Source organism: Rhododendron vialii, chromosome 9a (assembly GCF_030253575.1).
Source record: "Rhododendron vialii isolate Sample 1 chromosome 9a, ASM3025357v1".
NCBI classification, from domain to species: Eukaryota; Viridiplantae; Streptophyta; class Magnoliopsida; order Ericales; family Ericaceae; genus Rhododendron; species Rhododendron vialii.
This window is the reverse complement of record NC_080565.1, coordinates 31,071,823-31,097,057: the sequence shown is the minus strand read 5'-3', so window position 1 is coordinate 31,097,057 and position 25,235 is coordinate 31,071,823. Positions and strand designations below refer to the sequence as shown.

The 25,235-nt window shown below is 39.2% G+C and overlaps 2 protein-coding genes across 6 annotated transcripts; both read right to left on the bottom strand.

Annotated features, from left to right (window-relative positions):
* Positions 1–1,161: 1,161 nt before the first annotated feature.
* LOC131301075 (uncharacterized) lies at positions 1,162–13,209 on the bottom strand. Of its 3 annotated transcripts, XM_058327206.1 has the most exons (13): positions 12,992–13,209; positions 10,805–10,857; positions 9,915–10,083; positions 9,749–9,812; positions 8,618–8,697; positions 8,341–8,494; positions 7,499–7,560; positions 6,047–6,118; positions 5,613–5,671; positions 5,215–5,296; positions 2,938–2,981; positions 2,590–2,823; positions 1,162–1,424 (listed from the first exon to the last, which is right to left on the bottom strand). In XM_058327206.1, exons 1-13 carry the CDS (start codon positions 13,136–13,138, stop codon positions 1,406–1,408), a joined length of 1,239 nt encoding a protein of 412 aa, XP_058183189.1. In that variant the 5' UTR covers positions 13,139–13,209; the 3' UTR covers positions 1,162–1,405. The 3 variants fall into 3 exon arrangements, with proteins under 3 accessions (XP_058183189.1, XP_058183188.1, XP_058183190.1); XM_058327205.1 differs by having other exon boundaries at positions 1,162–2,823; XM_058327207.1 differs by lacking the exons at positions 1,162–1,424; positions 2,590–2,823 and adding an exon at positions 4,856–4,910 and having other exon boundaries at positions 2,946–2,981.
* A 1,452-nt stretch (positions 13,210–14,661) lies between these two features.
* On the bottom strand, positions 14,662–24,778 carry LOC131301074 (peptide chain release factor PrfB1, chloroplastic). 3 transcript variants are annotated; one of them, XM_058327202.1, is made up of 7 exons: positions 24,436–24,778; positions 23,277–23,348; positions 22,476–22,696; positions 21,694–21,897; positions 17,872–18,087; positions 16,597–16,783; positions 14,662–15,349 (listed from the first exon to the last, which is right to left on the bottom strand). In XM_058327202.1, exons 1-7 carry the CDS (start codon positions 24,686–24,688, stop codon positions 15,042–15,044), a joined length of 1,461 nt encoding a protein of 486 aa, XP_058183185.1. In that variant the 5' UTR covers positions 24,689–24,778; the 3' UTR covers positions 14,662–15,041. The 3 variants fall into 3 exon arrangements, with proteins under 3 accessions (XP_058183185.1, XP_058183186.1, XP_058183187.1); XM_058327203.1 differs by lacking the exon at positions 14,662–15,349 and adding an exon at positions 15,919–16,483 and having other exon boundaries at positions 24,436–24,760; XM_058327204.1 differs by lacking the exon at positions 14,662–15,349 and adding an exon at positions 15,919–16,480 and having other exon boundaries at positions 24,436–24,760.
* Positions 24,779–25,235: the final 457 nt, after the last annotated feature.

Sequence of the window (25,235 nt, the reverse complement as noted above, 5' to 3'; positions counted from 1 at the left end):
TGAGAGTGATGGGTTTGACATCAGACCGGCTTTTTTCGTTTTGTTGTATTGGTTGTCATTTTGTTCTTGTTTCTTACATATGGAACGATCACCTACGGTCTTCGACTTAAACACCACGTGTGCATAAATATGTTACCGAGCTTGAAAAACGATCGATGCAAACAAGCAAAAAAATCCAGAACACAAAATGCTGTGATTACCAGTTGTGACCCTCGCATGTCAACCATTTGGATTTTTTTTTTTTTCCCCATTTGAAAGATTATTCAATGCCTCAGGTACAAAGACGGTGCCCCAACTCTTCTTTCCACCACACATTTGTAAGGGCTTTATCTGGGGTGGCTCATCTAATCGCACAACACTTATAGATACTGAAGTGGAATTTAGAATCCTCTATATCATCGATATGGAAGCGCGTCGCAACAAATGAAAAAAATACGACACTAAATCCATTCCTGTTCGACAAAGCGACTAGCTTGGAAACTAAGCTGTGCGCTCAATCAAACAAACTATGCGGGTACCCGGTCCCATACATACCATGACTTTGAGATGATTAAGGAATAGTACTTTTCCCCCTCCAGTCGTTCCTCACGACTAGGGATTGAGGAACTAATTCAACCCCAGATGAAGGGAAGGGAATGGAATGGAGACATTCGATCCTCACGACTAGGGATTGAGGAAGTAATTCAACCCAGGACGAAGGAATGGAATGGAGACGGAGATTATGAGATTGAAAGTAACCGACGCACACAGGCACAAGCAAAAGAAAGGCTACTTTCCAACGGATAAAAAAGTGTCGTCAATAGAGGAGGTGGTGAGCAGAGCAAGAAGACCGTCCTCATAGTACAGGACCTGCTTAGCATAGTGTTCCGGAGTCATAGGGACGGGGAGAGGGAGGCTGACGAAAGGTAAAAGCAGAGGTTATCGTATAATTGCATAAAATAAAATAAATAAATAAAAAAACTCAACCCTAGGCCCTAGTGTGGTGTAGCTTCTTCCCTAAGGTGCAATAATGTTGAGTCCCATATTCATATTCCATGCATGCCATTGACACCCAAAGGAACACCAGTATTCCACACACCTATTCTCCATATCGAAAGAACCACGCAAATGAGTATTGATCCAAACTCACGAGAAAAGAGCAGCAGCATCACAACAAACACATTAGGCAAAAGTCCAATGAAGTGAACCTTGTCAATAAGCCAAGCCGCACATACACAGTCGAAACAGCACAGCACTAGACCAGTAAAAAGAACAAATAGTCGGTGATAATCAACTAAGCAATTTCTTCTCTATCATTACAGATAGTATTTCTCAAGTTCCAAAATAAAGCAGACATCATTTTCCCTCTGACCAAGACGAGCAAGCCAATTTCTTGGGGAAAATTCCTTCAGCTGCACTTCGTGATCTAATAGCGATCATGACGCCTGTTTAGATAGGGAAATTAGTACAGATGAATCAAAATTTGTTCTTATAAAAAGAACTTACAATCGTATGCCCGGACCCACTTTTGGAGACCAAGATAGTTGGAGCAAGCAATGGTGATGCGCTGATGGTGGCATATAGAAGCAAATTATAGAGAACTAAGAGAAATACAGATTTCTCGCCGAAAACATTAATGAAGATAGACTCTGCATTTTAGTCCAAACCACGTGGTGTGTTACTTATGAACCATAAGAAGCTTATGTGTTTTGGGACAAGCCCGAGGAGTTTAATGTGTAATAACCCCTAATATAACAGGAGCAACGACTGACAATGACAACAGATAATCAATAATAAAACTAGGTGAGGAAAGGAAAAAGGTGGTTTCACCTAGTAATAATATTTAAAAGATCAAGGACCAAGGTTTTACAGTAGTGACATAATGTGATGGAAAGTGTTATCTGACCCAATCTTGGTATGCTAGTTCCATCATGGGACCTCGCGTCTTGACACAAAAATAGCTATTAGCCGTAAGTTGTCTAATTGTCTACCTTTCCTAAACCCTACTCTACATTGGATACAATTCTTTACCACGGACCAAGGTTTGACAGAGAACCTTTTCTTGTCATGGATGGTTGCTTGCTTTTTAATGTCTCCAAAGTTTCAGAGATGAGACTTTTCCTAAATGTACAACCGGATATATCGAGTCTTTGGGCATATTATTTCTTGTCGAGTTTTCCCCCTACTCTTTATTGTTTCAAATAAAGGCCAAAGGCTTAAATTGAAAATAAGCATGATGAAAACCAATAACCATGTCTAAATGGGAGATATGCCTCACCTTGTGGACGCCTTGCAGAAGCGAAATGTACAGACCTAAACATTAGCATTACTAATCCAATAGTAAAAACCAGGACGGCCAAAGGAATATGAACCAACTTACCCTTCCTTGTTACCATAAATTGCCGGAATAAATTTAACAAATATGCCCCCGAGAGTGGATACACCAAATGCAAGAGTTCTAAAGTAAAATATTCTTATGACCAAAGGTGAATTTTTTTCCATCTTAATCACCACAGATTTACGACTACTCTACATGAACAAATAAGAACCCAGCATAAAAAGAAAATGGTGACAAGGCATGTACTAACAACTGTTGCATAGAACACGTACCTGTGACGATCATAATCCCTGGAACGTTCATTTGACCGCGAGCGCGACCTGCGACGACTCCTGGAATCATAGCCACGGGATTGATCTCTCTCTCTGTCATGCCTGAGATTACGATCATAATGCCTATCACGATCTCTGGTCCTGTGGTCATAATCCCTCCCCCGATCACGGTTTTCACCTTTATCCAGATCCCTGCTAGCTTCCCTGTCACGCTCCTTGCTTCGCTCTTTTGATCTGCAGGATAAAAATGCTCAATCAATCCAAGAGCCAGCCCCACAGGGGAGGTCATGGTTTAAAAGCCTCTAGACAAGGAAGAGAGAACAAAAAAGGAAAATGAATCTGAAATACCTTCTCTCCTCTTCTAAGACCTTCCGTTTATTGTTCCTCTCTTCCTGAAATATTAATTGAGAAGAGAGCACTACTGAAACACCTCTTTGACAAAATTCCAAAGCGTCAGGCAAGAGATATTGCCAATAGACACACTACATAAGCTACGCATTAACCATATTGCCTCGATGTCTGAAAGCCTAGTCAACTTGAACATGTTCAAGTCCCACAAGAGAACAGTTTTGCCCAAAAGCCCACACTCAACATGAACATGTTCAACTTCAACTGAGGAATAATTTATTTCCCCGGGTCAATTAAATACCATAGTTATTTACCTGGGTTAAATACCATGTTCTCAACTGAAATCTCAAGCAAATGGCAATTATCTTCAAGTTTTTCTACCTCAACCTCTAACAACCAAGGCTCCAATAAGGGAAGTAATTAACCTTACTAGAACTAAATAGCATAAAAAGGTGATTGTGACTCCAGCAGAAACTGAACAGGACCGTAATCAGATATACAAATCAGAAGGCAGAGAAGATGGAACAAGTAAACCATATTGGACGTGGCACACAATCATACACAACATTAGGTTCAACATAAAAATCTGAAAAATGAGAAACAAACACAAATTTAAGCATTAAAAACATACAAGCACAAGTTATTGAAAAGAGTGACATCACATGACTCCAAAAAAGAGAAGTATATATTGATGGATGCATGCAATGCAAATAATGACAACCAATAATGATGAATTTTTCAAAAAGCATACATGTATACATGTTATATGTATAATCATGCCCATTCAAAGGCATGATATACCTGCATTCTGGAGTTGTTAAAATTTCCTTGAACTCGATGCATATGATTCTGTATTACTATTTTGATATTGCTAATTGCTAAATAGCAAGGCGTAGTCTATGACAACAAGTAGTCATTTCATATTCAAATTTTTTCCGCCACAAATAGGTGAACGAGCATGAACAAGAGATGATTGGACAAATCACTCAGTACCATTCTCGATTAAAAAGATCCCCAAAACTCTGAAATAGAGTGAAAAATAGTCGAGCCAAGCCACCGTGACTGTTTATGGCCCCTAAAAGTCAGGTGATACTCAAGCTTGGTTGCATGTTAATGACCTTTGGAGCTCAGCTCTAGTTCCAGCCAAGACCAAGGCCCAGCTCACCTCATCGAGGCTTGATGAACAGATCGTCTGACATGCTAACTCGTGTCTTTAGGGCCTCAGGCACTATGCAACTGAAGAGCAAAAAATTTACTCTTGCAAGAGAAATTCCAAGGACTGTCTTGCCATGACCGAAGGTTGGAAAGGACATTTGACAAGTCAAATCAGAAGATAATCTTACATTACAATGCAGTTTATGGGAAGTACACGAACAGTTAAAAAAAAGGGCAAACTATTAGTGGCCACAATTTATGATTTCACTCACTTTCGTATGAATTTGAGGGCAGGCAGCTCGAGGATAATCATGCTAAGGAGACAGCAAGCCAAAATTAAAATCCGTTTAAAAAAGCTGTCTAAACAAGCTGCAGCAGATCACTCAAGCACCAAATTGCCACAAAGTACAAGCTCTAAAAAACAAAGTTTGAACACGTGTCAGATACTCAACTTGTTTACAGCCCTAATCTGGATAAGGTGACCAAACCAATGGGCTGAAGTTTGATCACGATTCACGATGTTCTTAAACACAAGCACAATATTAAGCTGATTTTATTCATTCCTAACCAATCCATAACAAAGAACTGGTTTTTTAAAACTATGCTTCAGCTTCAGTATTGTCTATTGTGTTGGAAGTCAATCAAGAGACAAATGCAGCAGAAATTTGAATGTCAAACAAGAGAACGTCAACACAACCGCATCGCCCAATAAGAGACAGACAAAATATGGAAGAACACTCTTCCCGAGTTAAGGAAAACTCACAGATGCATATTAATTGAGAATCTCTCAGAAGCAACTGAAACATTTATACCAGCACCTGAATCACATATCCAGAGTACCAACTTTAAGTATTCAACACATACACTATTGGGTAAACTAACATGCAAACCACATGTAGTACTACAGCACTATTATCAGGAGCTACTAATAAATTTGCAGATGACATTAATTAGGCATCCAAGGAAACGGATAAAGCAAAAGCCCAGATCCCAAATCGGAAGAACAAAATTATACAACGTGCCAAACATTTTGTTTGCTATTCCATCTTAAACAAACTTTCTTCAACAAAATAAGTAAATAGCCCCACAAAATCTACGCAGAAACTGAATTAAATCATTTACCTGAAGCTCAGCTAACTTCTCACGGACTTGCATATAGCCCAAGTGAAGCTTTCCTCCAAAATGATCTGCTAAACGGCGGTCACTAGAGACCACATAAAACATCAAAATAGCATCACTAAAGAAGATCCTTCAATGGATAATTAAGAAGGTAATACATTAGCCCCATAAATTTAGAGCCACTAATAAGATGATCTACAAGCATAAAACAGAAAAAGACGCACATTCTTTAGCTGCAAAAGTTTATCCTCCAAAACTGGGCCAAAAGCCTGCTGGTGACAAGGAGGTATAATCGCCATGTCAAAAGCTGAAGTACTTAAAACCCCAAGTACTAGTTCTTTGTCGTCCTTAACAAAGTAGAACGGTAATTACAATTACTGAGGACTAAAAAGAAGATTTACCTGTCATAGACGCTCAAAAATGCTCCACAGATGTCACAGACACGTAGCTTCTGATCGGTCTATGAGAACATGAGAATTTCCGGATTAGAATGTGTTTATGATACAAGAAACATACACACTACAACTTTTGGGTTCAAACAACTCTTCAAGTACCAACCCTTGTTGAACTTAATTTGTTTCCAGAAAATTAGCCAAAGAAATATTCGAAGTTTCCCAGCTAGAATTTTAAACTTCTTAAGATGTGTTCTATAGACAAACTCTGATATATAAATTAGCTTTACCACTGTCAATGAAAACTAGGATAGTGGCCAAAGGCAAATTAAAAGAACCGTTGATATCATACAAATTGCAATGAAAAATATAAGACTGTCTTCCAACATGACATGAAGATTAGAAGCCATGAAGATTAGATGGATGGGAGGAGAAGGACTCACAATGCGAACATCAGCAGCAGTGTACTTGGACGAATCCAAAACAGGTTCCTGTCTTGGAGCCAGGCTAGCCAGCTGAAGAAATCAAAGAAAAAATAGCATATCAGAATTATAAGGTAAGAATAAAAAAAGATTTAACATACACGAACTTATCGTGGACACCAGGAATAAGGTGTTAAGGTATCCACATAGCTTAAAACAAATATTCCAGGGGGAAACTTATGGAGATGTGTATAGATATATCACCATAGTACATAGTTAACTGTCTCCCAAAAATAGTTACCAGTTACCACAATACACAAACAAAATTTAGAGCCAGAGATCTTTGAATTGCTCATAAGAAACTTGTGATGACCTCATGTGAAACACTTTAAAACAAATTAAAAATTCTGATAAGCATGTGTGTAGGATACTCCAAAATATCTCCAGCAGAAGACTAAAATAATTATAGTCACTGAATACCATAAAGTTTAAATCGCAAAAAAATCAGACAGGGTTCAATGAAAATATATGCATCAACGAAAGCTCATTTACCAAAAAAATTTCATGAATTTCAAGTGAATACGAAGTCCAAAAATCTACTACGAGCATACAATGATTGAGTGTAGGGCACTCCAAATTACAATTTAGGCACCCCGAACCACTCGGATGTGTTAGAATGCCATTAGGAGGTTGTTCAAAACTTCAAACATACATAAGACTGTATCGCTGTGCAATATTCTTGAAACTAAATTTGGATGCAATGGTTTACCACGTATTCCAAACGTCTCTCAGTGATTTTCCCAGAACAGTAAGAGCCTGTCTAATACTCGTAGTTCGCAGCTTGTAATGAAGTGCTTTCTAAGGAGTTTCTAAGAGCTGATTATGAGGAAAAGTTTTGAGCCTCTGTTTCACTCATCACCATTCAAACGAAAGGCAGCAGGCTTTTCTCTTTAATCTGAAAGCGCTTTTAGCATGTACATAACCAGACAATACCCAGTTTTGAATTTTGATTGCTAAGAACTCCAATGCTTAATGAATCACAACTCACAACATATGGTAGCCATTTTGCCAATAGCTATGCAGATATGTATCCACACAGCGTAAATGAACCACATTTCTCCACAATGCACAACTAGTTTGTTACTACTTATTAGTAAATCCAAAAACAGATAGTCGTATATCTGCAAAAAAAAAAAAGTGTTCTTTTATGTAGCATCTGATATAGCAGGCAATATCCCTAATTGCCCACCACATAATAAGATTTGTATAAAAAATTCAAGTGAATATGGAGCATAAGAAACATTTTCCAATACATCAGCCGCACGATTAAATATTGGAATTTCAACACACAGGAGCTAATTGACATATATCGTGAATCGCAATCATACATTCGTGGTTGGGGAATGTCCGTAGAGACAGAGAACTCAAATGTTTGACATAAGAAAGACATATTCTTAGTAGGAAATCAGAAACCTTCTTAAGTGCTTCAGCCTCTTCCAACGCTCTTTGCGCTTCATCAACCATTCCTTGCTCACCTGAGAATGGTGTGAAACGACAATTCTTTAAGGCAAGAAAAACATAGTTCAAACGAAATTAGCAACACTTAGCTAGCTAACCAACTGATATCACTTCAATACACCCCTCAACTGGAACGTCAAGGTAAGGTGCGCTTATTTCTCCCCCATAATGGGGCATCTTTCCTAAGTTGTACTTCATGATTGTTGGGCTTTGGTTTACTTCTTAAGTTATACTTGTTAGTTGTTGGGCTTGTTAGTATGCTTGTGGATGCGTTCGTTGGACTTTAAAAGCCCTACAAGAAGGCATAAAATCTACCCAACAGTTTTACCTTGTAAAACCTTCCCAACAGCTACAAAAGTAATACTTATTAGTTATTACTCACACATAAACCCAAACCATAATCATACAAAGCCATACGTGCAACAAGTAAATTGTTAGTCTGGCTCTTTTCTTCTTTCTATGTTTTGTATCAACCCTCATGGATTAAGAACTTTAAGATCACCTACAAGTTTAAATCATAACTCCTGAAAGAAGTTCAATTGCTTGTGGTAAATCGGAGCTAGTGCCAAATGTAGAATTATTTGCGTCGTCGAATCACTTCTTGAATTTTTCCTTACTGTCATAAGTCCGGTTTTCACGGTAAAGGGAGTAACTTTGTTTTTATCACTCCTACTACATGGACACTCGTAAATATGTAAATTATATGCATCGCACATAGCACAAAAAGAGATTTTATTAACTTCGCAAATTCCACCCTAACATGTCAGCCTTCTATGACATTACTGATACACACATACCAAGATCTTCGGCCTTCTTCAGCTTCTCATTTATCATTTCTTGAGTACGAGCATCTGGTGCAACTACAGGCAGGGGTGCCAATGGTGGCGGATTTGGAAGGGGCTGAGGTAAGGAAGCTCGATCTTTGTTGAAGGCATCAAGAAGCAGCATTGACTGCCATGGAAGCATTAACCATTTAATGCATGTCAAATCGATTCGAAGTACTAAAATACCATACTAGATAACATTTCAACAACAAATCTACAACTGACAAGCTATATACATCAAAAAGCTAACCTGCATGTCAGCTCTTTTCGTTCTTAGTTCATCCACTATTTCCAGAGACCGAATTTTCATATCTGTTTGGCCTTCAAGATCTGCGAAATTTAAAATAATTCAAAAACTTAATTACTAGCAAATATCAGCTCCTTTCGCCCAAATTGGAGGATTTTCACAAGACCTGCTCCCTCCACAATAGTATATAGCTATGGGAAACATGACACTGAACCTTATGCCAGACAAGGCAAAGAGTTACTAAATGAACCTCATATCTGTAGTTAAATACAATTTGCAGGTGAATATAAGCATACGTGTAATGAGATACTGATAGTTATTTTCAAACTGTTTCATGCCTCATTTATCATGTCTGTACCGATAATCTGTTTCATCAGACACAACATTATTGTCATCTTTGGCCTCTTACACGATTAATATGGTCCCAATCCTCCTCTTTTGCAGCTTCATTGGCTTGTATCTTCTACAGTCTTTCTTATCATAATTCTCTAGTACAACTTAGTTTGTACTTACAATTTCTTCATGCAGTTATGAATTATCTTTCATAACCCAAGACATGTCGACTGAAATAACGTGTAGCCACAAAAACAGCAAGTCAACAACACTTTTGCTTCCCGTAGCTATATAGTGGATGAACTACAGATATGAGGTTCCTTTAGCAACTCTTTGCCTGGTCTGGCATTTTCATCGTTGTGCTTCCCATACCTATATACTATTGTTTCCCATATACTTCATGTGTGTGTGTATATAAATATATAAATATATATTATGCCCCGATAAACCAAACCGAGCCTTATGTCCCAATCACTTGGGGTGGGCTACATGAATCATTTTCCTCCATTGAGCTCTGTCTATGGTCACTTGTTCACACAAACATATATAGATATATGAGAGAGAGAGAGAGAGAGAGAGAGAGAGAGAGAGAGAGAGAGAGAGACTCAGACACAGATATGTACATAATCACATACAACCTTTGACCAACTAGAAAAGTAATCTTTACAATTACAAAAAGGTCCAACAAATAACTACTCAACCACACCGAAAATAAAAATAATCGTAGAAAACTTGTCAGCAGAAAAAGCCCTCGAAGAATACAGTAACTAGAAAAGGTAAAGTAATCCACGAGGAACTTACCATATTGATCCACTTCCTTCAACTTCTCCTTGATCTGTTTCGATAACTCAATGACCTCAGGTGTCTAGAATTCAAACAAAACAACAAACTATCAAAACAAAAGCAGGATAGAAATAACGGGAATAGATGTGAAAAAAAGTATGTTTTCTTAGAGGCTGGCCATCACCTGTGTAACCTCAGTCACTGAAATTGCAATAGCAGCTTTAGCATCGTCATCCTCTAGACGTTTCAGAGCTCTAGTGATTTTTCTATCACACTCAACAATAAGCCGATCAATAACATCTTCCAAGTCCCGATCATAGTTTTCTAGGCCTTTTGCTCTAGCTTCTTCATATCTGGAAACAGTTAAAGTAATGCATTCCCAAGTTCTCAAAACTTAACATATACGACAAGACTTGAAGAGGAAGAGGTTCGACATACCACCGCTCGATAATCAATGGTAAGAACACATAATATGACAAACAAACATCTAAAACCAAATGTATAAAATTAAGAACACTTTGCTAGATGAACCGTAAGGCTATAACAAACAATAAATGACAGTACTTCCGATCTGGAAACTTCTACAATAAAGAACAGGAACTCTACAGGTCTTGAACTGCTATAATCTGACGACGGTCACAGTACCAAAGGGACTATGTCAGTTCAGAGATATTTCTTCAACGATCTCGGGGGAAAAAAAAAAACAGCTTCAACAGTCTTGATTAAAGCAAGATTTTGAAAATGGTCTCTTGATTAAAGGGGTTATTGACCAACACCATGTATTGTAAGGGATAATCTAACACCAGATTGCGTAACTACTGCCTCTAATTCAATACTGGAAACAAATTAGCTTTGTCTAACTTGTCCATGTTCCTTCTTTCAGAAATATTGAGAAAAACTGCATAAAATAGGCAAGAATGGAAAAGAAAAGAACACCACCTTGCCAATGTGTAGCTAATTGTTTCTTACAAGGATAGCCTTCTAATTTCTTGTGATAACATATGCTTTGACATTCATAAAGCAAAAAAAAAAAAAAAACAAAGTAACTATCCTTCACAATGGGAAAAAGGATACTCTTTCCTCAGCTGCAACGAATGCATCTTTGGACACGGGCCCATGTCCATTTTCTGGAAAGAGAAAAAAAAGAAAGGAATAAGCAGAGTAAAATATAGTGGCTAGTGACATTGCTCATGCATTAAAAATCCTTAAGATGCCACCAAAACAGAAATGCAAAAGTAAAAACAGTAGCTCAATGACATGCATAAGAATCGTACAAAATGCAGGAATTAGAACATCATATGTTCTCAAATATAATAACTCCCATTAGTACTGCAGAATGCAGGTTCACTGTAACAGCACATTATTACTTGTCAGATGTCATAATAGTGGTTATAGAGAAGACTTATCAAACAATAGGTACAAGCCCCATAAACTTTCAATATAAGCTAGAAAGCCGCTAGTTACTATTGTCAAGTTTTCACTGTAAAAAGTCCAATCATTCTTCTTAACCTTGAGAAGACCTCTTTCAAACCATAATTTCAATTAATCAAAAATAGTACAATACTTTCAGAGAAACTTTAAATTTGCCCCCCTGTGACTTGGGCATGAGCATATTTTTTATCCCGACTTTAAGAATTACCGCACGATGCCTGGTGATGTCGACTAAAGTGCACTTTTGACATCCGTTAACAGCACTGGAAAAATTACCTTAACACCTTCATCTTCTTCTTTTGATCTGATGAAATATACATCCGTCGTCCCTCATTTCTCTCTAGACGTATAATGCATATCACAATCATGGGTTTTTCATCCAAATGTACAAAATGAAGATTAATTCAATGGACGAAGACCAAGAATCTGTGCCATCAAAAGGCCTCAATTGGAGTTTTCACTCTACCCGTAGTCCCATACACATACATACATGCATAGACACACAGACAAACACCAATAAAACAAACACACCACCTCCCACCAATCGACCCCAGACCGTAGGATGTCAAAAATAAGGGGAGCATAGTGGACTAGCAACTTCAATTGACATTCTTTTACCGACAACAAAAACATATTATTTCCTCACCACTTCTTCTGTTTCTAAACAGTGGTGCTGCGTGAATGGGTCACACTCTGGTTAGTTTGTTCACTAAACAGTGGTGCTTTTCCTTCAATGTGAACAAAATTAAGTACCAGATTGTATTAACAAAATAGATATCATTTGTTCAGGGAAGTTGAAAACTACAGATTATATCTTGGAGCACCGCCACGTTGTACTCCTGGGACCATCTCACCACACATTACTGTGGAAGGCACACACCAATGTGTGGTGGATAAGGCCCCTAGGGCACCACGTGGCGGTACTCCGATATCACTTATTAATCTTTCCTCATGGAAGCTACCATATAGATCCTATTCGAAAAACTCTTCCTTTCAAAACAAATAGAAACCGCCTGTTGCATTCTGCAGATTGTTTTCCACTTGGTCAAGGCTTTCAAGTCCTATCCTTTGACGACAACTCAGAATGCCTGCATTTCGTAGAACTTTAGGGCTCACACAGAAAGCCCTTTACTTTCTCTTCAATAACCCAATAAGGGTCCTTAAGAGGAAGGGGATCCACACAAAGGAAATTTGTGCTGATTGCCTAACTCCATGTACTTTTAAGGGTCACACACTCACACTATAACAAGAGACCGAGCAAACAGGAACAGGCTTGAGTACTGTCCAACAAATTGGGTAAATGGTAAGGAGTCTAAACCCATGGACTACTGTGAACCATTGATGGACATTCCACATTAAAACATCAATTCAACTCCAGCTCTGACACTAGTAGAAGTTGCTTACACTACCAGTAGGGGTGGAAACAGTCAGGGCTTTTGATGTTTAAGTTTGTGGCATCGGAAGGTTAACGGATCATTTGAACAAGGCAGATGTGTTGCTTTACCAAGAACATCAAGAAACACCGCGCCTGCGCACACAATGTATGCAGAAGAAACCCTAAGTGAAACCACCTCTCATTAGCTTGTCTTTTTCTTTAGCTAGATCAAACACTCGTCTTACCCAGCGACCAATTTCCGAGCTTTTAGTGCTCAACCAACAACTTCAATCCATACCAAAACTTTAGCCCCAAACTTAGACCAACAATCGAATCGAAAGGCGAAAATAACAAAATAATAAAAACTTTAACGCGACAATAGATTGAGGACTAGGGTTTTTAAAACAGGAAAAAAAAATCAAAATCGAAAGAAAAAACAAGTGGGGGGTACTTACGGTTAATTGGAAGAGCTCGTGAGGGCATAGGCCGACCAAGAATAGACGGCAAACGTCGCGATCATAGTACTTTCGATTGACTTCTCTCACGTCGCCGTTCCTGTTGGCTCCCATCAACACGTCCAGCTGCTTCCTGAGCGAATCCATCGCCAATTTCTTCTCTCTCTCTCTCTCTCTCTCTCTCTCTCTTGGGGCTTTTTTCAGGGTTCGCAGCGATGAGTTCAGGGAGTATACGTAACATGTTTACTGGGTTATTTTCACTTGAGTCCCCTAAGAATGTGTTTATTTCGCTCTTAACTTTTAAACCAAACCTATTTCATCCCTAAATTAACGAGGAGGTTGCAAACAAGTCCCTGAAAGTTTGCTCTCAAAAGCGGACCATCTCCGGGGGTAAATAAACAACAATGCTACTCACACAACAACTTACACAACCTTTCACAGTTCTCACATACATGTGAGACTCACACATAGTAGTGTATGTGGAGCTCATATGTATGTGAGAGGTTGTGTTTGGTGTTGTGTTTAAATTATTATGAGAATATCATTTTTGGTAAAAAAAAACAACTTTTAACCTCGTGACTGACATGCTTATAATTTCATGCTTATAAATTTTGCATAATTCTCCATTGGGTCCTCCACTCTCCCTTTTTTTTTTATCCGCCTCCACTCTCCCTCAATCATCACTCTATGCTATTATTCACAGCCACTCTTGCAAAAAAGCAGTCTGACATATTTTTGAAAAATGTTTTTTACTCCCGCTCATGCACGTGCACATTAATTGAATTAGCTTATAAAACTCCTTGTTTATTTTTCTTGATAAAAAAACTATGAGTTAAATAGTGCAAGGGTTTATGGCACGGAAGCGGGGGGCTGTTGTGAGCAAAATACAGCAGCGTGCAATAGCATGCAATCTCACCGTCCAAGAGTATTTTGGACGGTCTGAATTTTAAAAAAGAGTATTTTTTTTTTAAATCTGAACTATTGATTGTCAAGATGAACGGTGAGATCAAGCACAGTTGCACACTGCTATCTTTGCTCACATTAGCCCCCCTTCGTTCTGGCACGTTGGAGATCCATGATTTAGGTTTGTTGAGCTAGCAATTGGAAAATTTCTGTCAGGATGATGGATCAAGCTGGGAAATAAGGAGACAACACCATCCTCATGGTTTAGTAATGTGTATATACTTTCGTTTTTTCCCTCATTGTCTTTTGCTTTCTTTCTTCTTCCTTGCCGTCTATTTTTTTCCCTTCCATTCTTCTTACCGATTGACCGGAGGGGATTGACATTTTTGGTGGTATAAACCCGCATGCCATGGAAACCGTCTATTTGAAGAGCTAACATTATATATTAGACTTCATTGTAACTATCTCAATAGTCTAGGGACGAAGTAGGCAAGTTGAAGAGGTTTTTTTTTTTTTTTTTTGGAAAGGCAAATCTTCAATTAGAAATCCAAAACGGATCAACAAAGAAATTACATGGGAATGACCCAGGCCAGGGTTAAATGGATAGTAGACCAAAAATCGGACCAGCAGACGGGTAGCTACCCCCGATGTGTCACAGGCACATTGGGTATCCACATGGCCACCAGGCACACTACTGTAGCCAGATTGCACCATGATCATCAAATATGATCACTAAATCGCTATTATCAAACATATTTATCGCAATATGACGCTAAAATGCCATTGTTATTAAGAACTCTTGTAACTACATAACTGAAATTGCACATTATTACAAGATTACAATTGATATTCCCATGCATAGCTTGTCTACGTTTGCTCGTGCTCAGAGAATAAACCATGTTTAAATAGATTTGACAACAGTTTCATCTTTAATTTCTCGGGCAACTTGGGCCAAGAGGCCCATGAGATAGGATGAGTTGGGATAATTACTTCTCTCCAGGGCTTATGAATATTACCACAACTGGTCACTAAAGGGCGAAAATACGGAAATACACCAAAACACATGCAGATTTTCCTCCTTCCTGATGGGCAAAAAAACGCACATACAATTACGCGGTAACAGACTAAGAAAATCACGGGTTAATGGTCATTTTATCCCAACTGCCGTCGCCATGGCCATGCTGTATTTGTATTTGAGATAAGCTTTGATGAAGGGATCCAATTCACCATCCATCACAGAGACAACGTCTGAAGTCTCAAGCCCAGTCCTAACATCCTTCACTAGTTTGTAGGGATGAAAAATGTAGTTTCTTATTTGTTGGCCCCATTCAGCCTTCACTGCATCCCCTCTTATCTGCTTAATTTCCATTGCTCGTTGCTCCTCAGCGATTACCAATAGTTTGGCTTTCAACCTGCTTAGAGCCTTGGTCTTATTCGCCAGTTGGGTTCTCTCTTCTGCATTTCACAAGATAACAAACTGCCCGTCAATCTTGTAACAAACCCAGAAACCCATCAGTGTTGAGAACTTATTGAGACACAATCAATGAAGAGTCTTCTATGAGAAGTAAATGCTATTTTACTAACTTAAGAGTATAATATTCTGAATGGAGAGGAAAACCTCCAAAAAGTTATACCACCGGCATCCATATTAGCCCTTGCCGTTTGGTTCTAGAGGACTTCACATCCCTGACACACAAGACTTAACGATCTTTATTTGGTAATTTAGCTTCACATAGCCTGTGTAACTTGAGCAGCCTGGCGCTGCCTAGTCTTTGGTTTCATATCACCTTAATCATATTTTATCTGTTTCCTTTTTTCAGGTGCTAAAACCTCGACATTGGCGTAGGGCAAGAACTATGAATTCACTACTGACAAAGATTTAAGAGAGTAACGACTTCCTTTGTTTAGTAAGCGACTGAGGTAATTCCAGGGACTAGGGGGGGCTAGAACATGACACACGAGACACTTGGCCTGCTTGGCAAGACCACGCAAGGATGAAGCGCACCGCAAAAAAAAAAAAGGACGAAGCACACCACAACAGAACATGTGAGGGTGGCAGGCCAGGCAGAGGTGGTGAAAGTACTCAAGATTATCAAGGGATTCGTACATTTCTTGCTAAGGGAAGGAAATCCTGGAGCTATGGGGTAACTGCATCAGTAGGCAAGAGCCCTGGTCTAGGAGCCTTGCTCCCCATGATACCTAGTCATATAAATACGCCCACACCACCAACGGTAGAGGTACACAATCATAATGGCCTATATTGTCGCAAAGTTAAAAGGTACTCAGTCCCCAAACAGCCTTATGTGCAGGATATCTTGGGCGTAGGGAACTCCATATTGACTAATGGTCCACATTAATACAACTCCTTTGCTTCAGTTTCTTAGCTCTTCAAACAAGCCAAGAAAGTAGCAGCTAAAAGTTACCAACTGTTGAAAGTCCTTCCTTCCACAAGTTCACGAGTTTGATAAACTTCAACGAAGAGCTGATCTCCACCACAATTTTCAGCAGGAAAGAGGCCATAACTACACATGTATATTATTCCTACTGTCTTGATCAAATGGCTCACAGTGTAACCATGCCACCATGCTACTCTCAAAATATCCATGGAATTCAGCAGAAAGAAAAACCAACATAAAGTTTAAAAGGGGCAAACAAAAGACTGTCCCAAAAACAAGCAAAAAACACGGTCAAGAGTAGAGAACCTGTACAGCGAACAGTGACCCCAGTGGGGATATGGGTTATTCGGACAGCAGTTTCAACTTTATTCACATTCTGACCTCCTTTCCCACCTGCCCTTGAAAAACTGATGTCCAAGTCTTCCTCAGGTATTTCAACAGCCATTGACTCATCAGGAAGAAGAGGCATGATTTCAACACCAGAAAAGCTTGTCTGTTGCAATTCAACATTCAAATATGCAGTTATATGAAGATCAGAAGAGAGGTTTATTCAAAATAGAGCCTCAAGCACAGTAATTTGATATAGTATATTGTATCAATATTCATGTCATATCTACCATGTTGTGGCTAACGACCTTCAGCATATTAATCTGATGTTACATACTGTTTCCACATTCATGTCATATAAGTTCAACAAACAACTTCAAATGAAATTCTTCTTCTTTTTCTGGCATGCTAACTATTCATCCTCTCACCATATTTTTTATGGTTAGTCTATAAAAAGAAGTGGAAATGGGGACTGCTGAATCTCCAAGACATCTGATTGTCATTTCTTTATATACGTAATAAATTTATTGAAAAGACATTAAAGGGATGCCACCTATGTACAAAAGAAAGCGAAGAACGAAATGCCAAAAAGCCAACAATAGAACATATCTGATCATCATTGCCTTTGTTATTTTTAGTTTGCCAAAATGATCATCAATACCTAAACCATATTCAACCAAACAATGGGAAAATAATCCAGGAATGAGAATGGACAAGGTTTTCCCTATTCCCCAGGTAAGCGCCCTAATTTTCTATGTACATGTTCTTAAAGAACCAAGATAAGCTCACCTTATTTTTGTTTGAACATCAGAAAAGCTCAACTCACTACAGTTTCTTCAGAAAATTTGTCAGAATGGATGGGGACCACAGGGTAAAAAACATACGGAAAAATGCTGGATGCTTAATTAAAACTCATTTTCATGCTAGGTGAGTCCAACATGGATATCTCATGTCAACTTTAAGTCTAGATGAAACACAGCAGTGACATACACATAGAACACCAGCAAAATATATGGACCAAATTCCTCACAGACGACCATCAAGTTGTTTTCCCAATTGGATCCATCTCTTAACACTTAATGGTCTCACCTTTTATGGAAGCTTTCAGAATATGAAGAGACATGATTTCAGACTCAACATCTCAAATATTATAACTCCAAAAATCTAAGGCTTTCCTTTTAGACATCCAGTACCAACCAATGAAACAGAAAAAGAAAAGAAAAGGAAAGGAAAGGGATAGCTTGGTGAAGTTACCTGCCGAAGACCTTTTGCATTAAAAGGAGATTGTCGCACAATGCGGTGTGTTCCTTTCTCTCCAGACAAATACCCATAGGCATATCGACCTTCAATTTCAACCGTTGCTGACTTAATCCCAGCTTCTTCTCCCGAGGACATTTCAACCACTTTTGTTTTGTATCGCTGCTTTTCTCCCCATCTCACATACATTCTGAGAACCATGTCAGCCCAATCCTGCACTGGAAATTAGCCAACAATATTATAGAAAGCAAGTAGATAATCACATGGACTTTGCAGTTCACCTTAGATATCTAGCAAGAAGTTTAGTTACAACATGAATGCAGGGCGTGAGACTGTTGAACAGGACCGAGGGCATACAAATCCAACCAAGTTAGCTCTTATCACAGAATCCACCCGGCATCCAGAAGAGAGAATGAAACCAAGATAACAAGAAGGTCTAATGGAACATTCCTGGTAAACATTAACCTTTATGTTTAGAGGGTGAGGGTGAGGGTGAGGGTGAGTGTGTTTGGAGGGGGAGGTTGAAAAAGGGTGTGTGGATAGTCCTTCTTTGCATGGAGTATCAGTGGTTGCCTGGCACTCTGTCTTGGTCCAAGTGGGGACAGTCTTTCTCTACATGTCCATGGAGTTTTGAAAAATCCAAACTTCTCATAGATAGATAGAGAGTTAGGAATTTCTCAAACGAACCGCACTCCTTCGTATACGTCAGGAGTCCATTGATGAGAAGGGGCAACTCAACCTCTTTCGTTGACATTACCTTTGCTTTCTTTACCTGCTCGATTTTGTTGAACGAGGCATTAGACCTCATATTTATAGCTAGTATCTTATTTCATATCCACCCCCCCCCCCCCCCAAACTCTGTTCTAAATGGCGGCCGCCGAGGCCGCCTAGGCGCTTGGAGGTACCCTGCCGCCACGCCAATACCCATTGGCGTTTGATTTGGAGCCCAGGGAGGTTTGGCGGTGTTTGGCGGCCGCCTAGGCGGCCTTGGCGGTCTTGGCGGCCGCCTAGGCGGCCATGGCGGTCTCGGCGATTTGGCGCCCAAGGAGGTTTGGCGGCCGCCTAGGCGGTCTTGGCGGGCCTTGGCGGGGCTTGGCGGCATCATCAACGTCTTTGGAGGCCTTTGGCGGCCTAAAATGTATAGTATTAAACTAATGTAGATCAAGTTTTGGAAGGGTATGGAGGAGAAGAGTTAAAGAAAGGAGATGAACTTTTAACTTGGTATTAGGGATCTCCGATCTCGTTTATTTCTACTTATTGTCTTATTCAACTTATTTGCTAGTTGCTACTACTTAATTTCATTTGGATTTGTACATTAAACTTTGCATTATGGTTATGTAGAACTTTGATCTTGTATTATGGATACATAGAATATAGTTTGATTGGATAATGGTTTGTTAAAAAAAAAAAAAAAACGCCGAATTGCTTGGCGGCGCCTAGGCGGCTTGGCGCTTGGAGGTGGGTCTCCGCTCTACTAGCGCCAAGCGCCATTTAGAACATTGCCCCCAAATCTCCCATCTCGGTTAACTCTTTTGCGTTCACTACTTTCTTATTGCTTGGTGAGATGAGTGTTTACGGACAAGTCTCCTCGTCCTTCTTTCAGAGGGCGTTGGTCGGGTGAGGTGGCTTGAATTTGAGGGGGTTCTTTCGTGTGGATGGATATGTGGGGTTTTTTGTTTGATGGATTGGTTGAGGGCATCTCTTTCAGAAATGCGTATTTAAGTGGGAGGGGGAGTAGAGGGTGAGGGGGAATACCAGAATAGAGGGCGAGTGTGGTTGGAGGGGGAGGGGAGGGTGGGTGTGTTTGGAGGAGAAGGATGGTCAGAGGTACATGGATAGACCTTCTTTGCTTGGAGTATCGGTGATCGCTTGGCTCCATTTTTGTCGAACAAGGGTCAAACCTTGGATGAGTCGAGAAGAAGCCTTGTTGCCTTCCCTCTCCGATTGATGGTCGGGGGTGGATCTTTCCTCGGAATGGTGATTTCTTTGCAGTTGACCGACTAATAGCCGGGGTGGATCTCTCCTTGCATATCTGCGTGGCTCCTTTCTTTTTACAATTTCCACTTACGAGCTTTCTCATTACGAGCATGAATTCCCCTTTCCTTTTCTCAAGTTAAAGGCTATCGAGCTTTCCAAAACAGAAGCAGCAAAAAAGATCACACTTAGAACACGGGAAAGAAGACGCTCCTATAGAGATCAGCAGATCCAGCCGTCAGTACCTTATATTCCACAAAGCCTTTGGCCAGCAATTCGGCCTTACCTCTTAAGCATTAGTGGACGCGTAGGTGGTCAAACCGAGAACAAAGAGAAAGGGGGCAACCCGCTTACTAAGCGTTGGTTCTATCCCATCTGAAATCGTTCTTTCACTCGAAAGTCCTCTCTCTACGCTAAAAGGCAAAATCATTTAGGCTCCGTTTGTTTCGATGTAAAATGTTTTCCATGTAAAATGCTTTTTCAGAAAACAAATTTCAAACTTTTATTTTCTGGTGTTTGGTTGGCACTTGAAAAATATTTTCAGAAATCGACAAAATAGTGTAGAAAGAGAGAGGGGGGCTTAAATGGTGAAGAGGTTTGAGAATATTGGAATTGAACGTGGGTCTAGGAAACTGAGCAGTGAGAATTGAGTAGAAGGCAACAGGTTCATTTCGGAAAATAACTTACGAAAGATTTAAGGGTAAGTTATTTTCATCCAATTAATGGAAAATGTTTTATATGTAAAATATTTTCCTCATTTTTTACACAATCAGACATCAGAAAATAGGTAAAACATTTTATTGGAAAATATTTTACGTCCAAACAAACGGGAGCCTTAGGCTCTTTCACAGGAATTTGTATAGTGAATAAGGAATTTTGAATAGCCAAATTCAATCAGGAAGCTCAGCGACAAAGCGCATTGACATAAAGCACTCATAAGAAGGGTTGCCCTGGAACAAGAAAGGAGGACCATTCGTTATTACAACTAGTTCAATCTTTTGGTTAGTATACGGGGTAAATCCTTGGCCAGCAGCTGACGTACTTGCCCATCCAAGATCCGGAGGAAAGTCCCATCCCTCAGCGGACATGGCATCCTCGAATCAGATGTAGTAGGAATTTCTTAATTAACTAGCTTGAGGAAAGGACCGTCACTTTATTAATGAGTTCCTTCTTGGATGACTGTTCTGAGGAACAAAATAGGGGGGCTGGGGAGCAGTTCTTAAATCGAAGAAGGGCAAGAAAGAGGAAATGATTCAAATTCAAGAATAAAGAGTCATTTTTGTCAAAAAGGGTTCAGACCTCGGAGACCGGGGATGGTTCGGCACATGCTTTCAGGTGTTATTTGGACTTGGTCATCCGGGACATAATTGTTATTTTATTATTTCCGAGCCTTTATTTGGCATGCTCTTGACTGGCCATTTTTGTCTCCCATTTGTTTTGGAGGTGTGAGGTCTCTAGGCCATTACTAGCTCAGTTATGGTAGAGACACCTTGACACCGTCCTCTTTGGAGTTTGGATTCGAGGTTAGCTCTTTTAGGTTGTTTTTGTTTCTCCCTGAGGTATGCGTTTTGTATTTATGCACTTCCCTTTTATACATACAAATTGTTTACTTATAAAAAAAAGAAGGTAAACCTTTATGTGCATGAATGAATCCAACAGACAGTTGGTAAGGGTCATCTACTAAAAATTCAATAGCCAAACAGATCTGTGCAGTAAACAAAATGCTGGTCCCCTGCAAGACTATATATGTGCATTACAGATAACAGATCTGATTCCATCAAAAGAAGGGGGGGAAAAATTGAAACCAGTCAACCTTCTTCTTGTTGTGTGTAAAGTAACAATTACCTGAGCATCAGTACCCCCAGCACCAGCTGTGATGTAGAGGACAGCACCTTCTTTGTCATATGGACCAGAAAGCAGTTGTGTCAGCTCAAACCGATCCAATACCTTGTTCAATTCTTTTACGAGACTGACAGCCTCTTGAAGAAGTGCACCGTCAATAGAATCCATCTCCTCAGTAAGATTAACTATTGTTTCTGCATCTTCAACCTGCATGAAACAATCAAATGTATTATAATCCCCATAGTATGTCCCAAGTTCGTAGCTAAGGGACACACCATGAGAAAAAGGATACGAGACAAAGACAAGGGTTCAATTGGGCACTGATGGTACAATCTCGCACTAAAGGTCTATTTGAACAAAGCTATTAAATTAAAGCCAAACTAAACATCAAACACAATCTTTTATGATTCTTAATGTGCATGTAGTTCCAACAAACAAGGTGCACACATTTTGCAGAGAGCTATTACAAGAAGACAAAAATCACAATATGATTGCACACTAGAAAAACAATTATTAAATCTTTCGTGTCACTTGTGAGACTAATTGGTTTATGGTATCATGCTTTTTCTTACATGTCTGTTATGAAAACACCCATCGGCTCCACCAGAACTAGCTTGCAAAATCAAATTGAAAACAGAAAACCACTCTAACCTAGAAAAGATCCAAAATCATACTATTGAAAAGATCGGGCGATACTAAGCTGTTTATCAGTGCTATAACAGAGAAAGTAAAGCAAGGAAAATGGTTTAAATTCCAAAAGGGGAAAGAAAAAAAAAGTTTGGGACCTGTGTTTTGATCTCAGTCAGAAGCTTTATTTTGTCTTTGACATCATTGAGAGCCATCAGGATCTGTTGGGCTCTAGTACGGTCATCCCAGAAGGAGTCATCTGCTGCTGCCGTCTCCAAACGTCTTACTTCTTCTTCCAACAGCTCTAGACTGGAAGAGGCCCGTACCTCTTCAACACGTTTTGAAGTAGTTTCAACATCCTTTCGTAACAAATAAAAATCTGGTTACAAATTGAAAAATCTTTCAGATATGGTTTACTGCACTGCCACCTTGGGGCTATTCAACTACAAGAATGATTCCTATGCCCCGTAATAATGAGACTTTGCCCACCGATTGGTCACCTAAATACTTGATGTGGCAAGTTTTCTTATACATACACCTTCTTTGATTCCATCAAAACAAAACTCTTTGCTAGTTTTCTCATATGATCACGATAGTGATGGTTTAAAAATTCAGCGAGTGAACTAGGAAGAATCCGATGCAAGAGATACAAAAGCCCTGTATTGTTTGGAGCACAATGAGTATTGCGGTAAAATCATGTCATGGTTTTCCAAAAGCACAGCATTAATATCCAATTGCACTTAACCAAAAAAAAAAAGAAAGAAGTAGTGCCAGTAGTCACTTTTCTAATTTTTCATCCGGTACTAACCAGTATATCAGCAACATAAGCAGATGATGAAAAACACACAAAAGATTTAGAACAAAACAAGATATTGACTAAGTAACGAAATAGATACTACATCGTATTATTAGTTAGTCTGTAAACTACTTAAGAAAAACCTAAAATTAAACAGACAAACCTTGCATGTCCCATTCTCTTGTTTCAGGGCTGTCTCCCAAACTTAATTGACTCTCAGGTGTTGCAAGTAAAACTGGGACAACACAGCATAATATATCAATGAACTGCCAAAACGAACAAATCTAAACAATTTACGAAACAAACATGTCAAAGTTCAAAATAAGCTATAATTCATACAGATGACCTGGTTTGGAGGCCTGATTTTCCCATTACGCATTATCCACATGTTTTTGGAGCGGATTCTAAAATGCATATTGTCAAAATGCTTTCTGAAAAATGAATGGGAGAATGCCGAATCCAATAATCACTATTGGAGTAGCTTTTTAGATTCTCATTATACTTGCGCTCACAAAATCTATTTTGCACATATCATCCAATACCAAACACTGTTACACATTCTTATTATTATCCGAACCTATAATCTAAAATCCAAAATCCAGAATTTGAAAAACAGTTGCCTCCCAAACACTCCCTGGCTATAATAGGCAGCATAAACCTTAAGATCTGGAATTTCTCCGATAGACGGCATTAACCCAAGATTGTACTAATAGCAGGACATCAACTACACCGTTCAAAACCCATATGACCAACAGCAATATTGACAACAATGCAATGTAGAAAAAAAAAACCATTAGAATTCTAGCCGCAATAAGCAAAGCATTATATTTTTTTGTCAATCGATGGTAGAGATCATTTACAACATATATGAATTACAAAGTCCAAACCCAGGACACTATATCAATTGTGAGAGTCCACAAAATAGCCAAGTCCAATAACTCAACCAATACGAGAAATAAGCCTATCATAGAGAATAAACAAAGAAAGATAGGAAAGCCCATCTAAGGAAAGAACACCCACACTCAGGTGGAGAGATTTGAACTCCTGACCTCCTAGTGAGATGCAAGAGTCCTAACCAACTACCGTTACAGTTGGTTCAAGCAAAGCATTCAAAAGCCATTTTATCATAATTTATCAGGAATTTAACTCTTACCCACTTAAATTCTACACTTGAAACAAAATTAGCAAGTTCAATTGGCAAAAAGAAACCCATCAAAATTCCACACGAATAGAACTAAACCCCACGATAAAAAAGAGAGGGCAATTTACACTAATCAGATGCAAATAAAAAAGGGAATCACTTGAAATTGAGGTTAACGCACCAGTTGAAGTAGACCGCGAAGAAGGCGAGAAGGGTGTGGAGAAACCCAGGAGTGGACGGGGAGGAGAGAGAGAGGAAGTGGGCTTCGGCGGGTACTGGAGAGAGAGTGGTGGTCTAGTTCTACTAATACGTGGTTTTGGCGATACAAGAATTGTTGGAGAACGTGTTGGGCAGGAGTGCAGTGGTCCCAGGAGGTGGTCGGATCGCTGCTTTGTGAGGGTTTGCGCGAGACCCTCTATGGTGGTCTCTGCCATAAGAGAGAGAGAGAGAGGGATAAGCAGCTACTGTTAATTGGTCGAAACTCCTGCAAAAGATGAAGCCGGTCACTCTCTCGCTCGAAATATATTTTTGGAAGTGATATCCACCCTTTTCTTTTATACTCTATATGCACTTCTTCTTCTTTTTTTTGTATTTTAGTAAAAAAAAATACTTAAATTTTCAAAAAAAACCCAAAAAAATGAGTGTGGATATAAAAAAGAGTGTGATATAAAAAAGGAGGTTAAAAATCAATTCCTATTTATTTATTCTCTAAATAAAAAAGGTACCCTCTCTGTTTCTAAAATAAATCTCCTTTACTAAACAAAATGTGATTTAAAAACAAAACAAAGTACTTCCGTTTCTAATTTTTAAAATTTCAGCGAGACAGCTCATTCTCTTACGATACATCACATTTAATTCAAAAAATAAGCTTATTTCCTTTAGCACAACGAAGCATAATATGCAGATGTGAGAGTTTAGAATTTTGGATAGCGGTTGTTTAAATAAATGTAGAAGACGCGATGACCTTTTGGTCAGAACCCT